General features: G+C 39.5%; 1 protein-coding gene across 1 annotated transcript; it reads right to left on the reverse strand.

Moving 5' to 3' along the window:
* Positions 1–777: 777 nt before the first annotated feature.
* LOC122024656 lies at positions 778–3050 on the reverse strand. Its single transcript, XM_042583320.1, has 2 exons — positions 1823–3050; positions 778–1725 (listed from the first exon to the last, which is right to left on the reverse strand). Exons 1-2 carry the CDS (start codon positions 1901–1903, stop codon positions 1249–1251), a joined length of 558 nt encoding a protein of 185 aa, XP_042439254.1. The 5' UTR covers positions 1904–3050; the 3' UTR covers positions 778–1248.
* Between the last annotated feature and the right edge of the window lie 2374 nt (positions 3051–5424).

Consider the following 5424-nt stretch of genomic DNA (forward strand, 5'->3'; position numbering starts at 1 on the left):
TGCAGTCTCAGATGAAATATTTACTATAACAGTAAGAGAGTCAATATGGGCAACCAAGCATAACTAACTACATACTCATCTACTAACTTGTTCCACCAGGTAAGACTGATAACTCGGGAGTACATGCAGGTCCTGCACATTATAGTCGTGCACACATGCAAGTAATAGAAATTAGTCATCGTACATGGGAGCAATCACTCTACCTCAAGGAATACAAAATGACCAAGACATCTAGTTAGGAACTGCAGTAGAAACTCTCTACCATGAATGATCTCGTGGGCAATCCAAAATATCAAGGTCCTTATCTATAGGAGAAACTCTCTACTATGAATGGTCTCGTGGGAAGACAGGTAGTAGCAATCTAACTATGGACTGCGGGAGAAACGCTCTACCATGGATGGATCCTGTGGGCAGTCTAGATATATACATCATAATCGCTGACGACTCTCTCAACCACTAATGAGAGACAATAGTTGATAGGATATACTAACAGTTGCTGAGAACTTTCTCAATCACAAATGGAAGACAATGATCGATAGGATATATTAACAGTCGCTGACGACTCTCTCAACCATGAATGAGTGACAACGATCAACAGGATATAACAACCAAGGGTCTTGTAGGATACTCGAAATACTACATTATGGTATAATCTTACTAATGTATAGGCATAACCCATGTAATAAGTAAGGATCTACTAGGATACTTGATATCTTATACTACGATATAATCCTACTAATATATAGGCAGGAAATAGACAATCATATCCCCAAAATGTAAGATCAAGATGTTCTAGAGGAGTGAATAACACTCATAATTTTCACGTTCATTTTTTACAAAAACACAAAATATACAACAGAAATAAAGAAAAAAATAATTACAAACACAGCAAGATTTACTTGTTCAGAGCCACCATTCAATTCACCCATAAATTTGTTAATAATTTCATTCATCATAATTTTTGTTTACCATTTCATCATGATCATTCAAGATCTACACAATATTCATGCAGACTTCTTTTATGCTATCTGATTCCCCGTACGCGACTCCGTGCGTGACACATTTGGATTTTCGAACGCCCGAATCATTTGCATGGTAGTCAAGCACGGGGATGCAGCAGCAAATTGTCTTCGTATCTTCATAGTACACCACAAAGGTCCTCCTTTTGCTCCCTGCAATTCTTATCACTTCCATCCCTCCACCGAACGGCAGCACCACCGACGACCTCCCCCTCCTCTGCACCCTCCGTCAGCCTCCCTCCGGCGCCGCCCCCGACTTCCCCCCACCGAACAGATTGCTCACCACCACCACCGCCCCACGCGGGCCCACGTCCAACGCCGCCACCGCCTCCTCGCAGTCCTCTTCCCCCATCCCGCCGTCCACCACGGCGAAGTCCACCCCTCCGATCTGCTCCACCGACTCCCTCGGCCTCCCCTCCACCCTCCACTCCACCACGTCCGCCAGGCCCAGCCTCTCGACCTGCCTCCCCAGCCGCTCCCCCGCCTCCCTCTCGCGGCGCACGCAGACGACCCGGCCTCCCGTCTGCCTGGCCGCCGCTGCCAGCGCCAGCACGGACGGCGACATGCCGCCGTCCTCCACGTCCACCATGCGCCGGGCGCGGTTGCCGGCCGCGAGGGCCGATATGTACTCCACGCACTTGGGTTCCATGGGAATCGACTCCCCTTCGTCTTCCTCCTCCTCGCAGTACTTGTAGAATTCCTCGCACTGTAACGAATCGCAGTGCCTAACCGATTACTGTTTAATTCCAAAAAAAAAAAAAAAAATCTCTTCATCGATTAGGAGAAAGAACAAATGTACTGACCAATCGAAGAGTGCGCATGTAAGCTTCCATGGCGTCCAACGGCGACCAGCAACCCATTAACGTCACAAAATGGCGATGCATGGGACGAGTAAAGGCCAGAAGAAGCTGCGCATTTATAGCCAGCAATTGAGAGAACAAAAATTAAGTAAACGAGGCGGCGTCACGTTCGCATGTGAATGGTCGTTGGCCGGTCCGGCCAAACCAGCAGCTATCGAGCTAGGTCGATCGGCCATGGGCGACGGACACGTGGGTGGTCTCCCGTGCGAGCTCACGTGGCGAACGCTGACAGTCTCTGACTTCGCAACTCCTAGGAGGCGGCGTGGCCGCATCGCGCTGGTGGTTGAGGAGCTAGAAACCGATGGGTTAATTGGGCGGCTGAATCATGCCAGCGCGCTTCTTTCTCGTGGATCCATTGACTTTAGTTATCGTGAATCGACTGGCTTATGGGAGAGTAAAATTCCGCCAACGTATCATATCTGGTGAAATCTCTGAGGAGATTTCTTCGTAGAATAAAACAATATGAGGAAGGTGGACCGGCGATATAGGCTTCCGACTCAACATCAACAAATTAAATGAAACAAAAAGAAATCAACTACATCAAAATTACGAATGAGTTTACTGTTGTATTTGAAAGATTTTTTTTTTTTTTAAATGAGACGTGTAACTAAAACATACTAAATTTATGAGTTGTCCACCGCCCCTGCTTTTCGATTTCCGATTTATCCAGTGGCTGATAAAAAAATCTATGACATGAGGCCGATCGTTCTAGAACAGACTAACTAGATTTATCAATGTGAAAGCGAGTAGCAGGAACTGATAGTCTTTCTTTCAGAGTGACTAAACAAGGCTAAACATTGAGAGGAAAGGGAAAAAAACTAAGAAAAACAGGTATAGCAGAAGCATAACTTAAGCTAGAATAAAAACGAAGCATACGCACTACTTGCGGAGCTCACGGAGAACGTTGATGAGAGCAACGGGATCCAAGAGTGTCCCATCCAAGGCTACATTCGGCCTTGGTTGTCGGCGGAAAAGGGTAGCGGGCAGGAGAAGATGGTGGCAAGAGTGATGGATCTATGCCGCTTCCTGCCTGAATTGCCAAAGCCTCCAAGGGGAGAGGGTGTCGGGCAGCCAGGCTAGGGGAGAGGAGCCGGCGGCGACGAAATCCCTTCGGCGCAATCAGGCGCGTGAAGGAGCGAATAAATTAGGGGTTTTTATTAATTAGGATTTTTATTCCCTTTTAGATTTATTCAATTTGGGATTTCTATTCCTTTGAGATTTATTCGGTTTGGGATCCTTTACCAATTTTAAAATTTATTCAGTTGAGAAAAACAAATTAATTTATTCAGTTAAATCGAATTTCAATTTTTAAAATTAAAACTAAACTGATTAAATCAATTTTTCTAAAAAAAATAAATTAATCAAACCGAATTTTTAAAACATGACAAGAGGAGTTTGTTGAGACATGATTTAAGTCATGAAGCTTAAAGACGCGTTGAGAGAATTCTTGGTTGTTGGTGGAGGAGCAAATGTTTAAGGCCAATGTCGGAATAACTTTTTTGCAAATTTACCACATAGTTACCAACTTAGTCTTAACAGGAGGTTAATAAACACCACTGTAAATCTTAATCACAATTTGCTAAAAGGCGTATTTAAAATTTTGAATTTATCAAAAGGTACATGTTAATTTATTATTTATCAAAGGACGTATCTTTTTACAGTGCTCTTCCCATTCTATCTTCCGAATAAATTCGACTTTTTTTTATTTTCTCTGTCATCTCTCTCTCTTCTTTTTCCTCCTATACACGAAAAATTTCTTCTCTTTCCTCTCTTCTTTTTTCTTTCTTCTCTTTTGTACATCGATTTTTCTCAAGATATTTTAACACCCTTAAAAAGCCAAAATAAGCAATGGATAGCACCGTTTAACTCCTTACAACCCTAGAAATTCATAGGAACTGAAATGAGTGCAATCGGAGCTCTCTAGATCCATCAATGGATTTCGACCAAAACTCATTGATGGACCTAGAGAGCTCCGATTATACTCATTTTAATTCCTGTGAATTTTTTGAGTTGCAAGGAGTACAAATATATTATCCATTATTTATTTCGACTTCTCAGGGGTATTAAAATGTAAGAAGGAAGAATCACAAAAAAATCTTTATGCTGATATGTAATCATATCAAGCCCAACGATGACCTGATATGGAATGATATCAGACCCAACATGAGTCTGATATGGAATGATATCAAGCCCACATTATGCCTGATATGATTCCATATCATGTTCAACGTAAAGAATTTTGATGATTCTTCCTTATTACATTCAACACCTCTACGAAGCCAAAATAAATAATGGATAGCATATTTGAACTTCTTGCAACCCCAGAAATCCATAGAAACTGAAATGAGTACAATTAGAACTCTCTACATCCATTAGTGGATTTTGATCCGATTACAACTATTTCGGTTCCTATGAATTTCTTAGATTGCAAGAAGTTTAAATATACTATCCATTGTTTATTTTAGCTTCACAGAAATATTAAAATATAATAAAGAAGAATCGTCAAAATTATCTACGTTGAGCCTGATATGATTCTATATCAGGCCCAACATGGACCTGATATCATTCTATATCAAGCTCATGTTGGCCCTGATGTCATTCTATATCAAGCCCACATGGAGATTTTTTGTGATTATTTCTTATTACATTTTAACACCCCCAATAAATCAAAATAAACAATGGATAATATATTTGAACTTCTTGCAACTCCAGAAATCCACAAGAACTGAAATGAGTGCAATCGGAACTCTCTAAGTCTATCAATAGATTTTGGTCAAAATCCACTAATAAACCTAGAAAATTCTGATTGCACCTCTTTTAGTTCCTGTAGATTTCTAAGATTGTAAGAAGTTAAACAATGTTATCCATTGCTTATTTTGACCCCTCAAGAATGTTAAAATATCTTTAGAAGAATTAACTAAAGAATCAACTTCACATAAGATTTTTAAAATTCATGTTATCATACATGCATAGGAAGAGCACTATAAAAAGAGGAAAGAAAAAATAATAAAAGAAGAAAGAGAAGAAATATTGCATATATAAGAAAAAGAAGAAAGAAAAAAATAATAAAGAAAATAAAAAAAAATAATTAAATTTGTCAAGATGATAGAATAAAAAAAAGCACTGTAAAAAAATATGTTAAATAACATTGTAAAATACGCCTTTTAATAAACTCAAAAACCTAAATATACTTTTTTGATAAATTACCGAAATCTTAATCTCTAATTCAATCCAATCCAATCTTGAAATCTGCAAACTATGAAACACCAAAATCAAATTCACACCTAACTCAAATTGTATTGCCGAACCAATAAAATACCATTCAACCCTAACTATACGTGCAGAACTATTTTTTCAAACACAATATCACCTACATTCAACCCTAACCAAGTAAAACATTTTAAAATTTAACAAAGTCACTTGAACAAACTAAAAAACTTCAAAAGACTTCTATTTTAGGGCATTTTCAAATCAAGTTAATGTATCAAATATTTATAATCCAGTCTAGGATAGTTTGAGATCACTAAGCTGTTTCATTGATAGAT

The sequence above is a fragment of the Zingiber officinale genome, chromosome 9B, assembly GCF_018446385.1.
Source record: "Zingiber officinale cultivar Zhangliang chromosome 9B, Zo_v1.1, whole genome shotgun sequence".
NCBI lineage: Eukaryota > Viridiplantae > Streptophyta > Magnoliopsida > Zingiberales > Zingiberaceae > Zingiber > Zingiber officinale.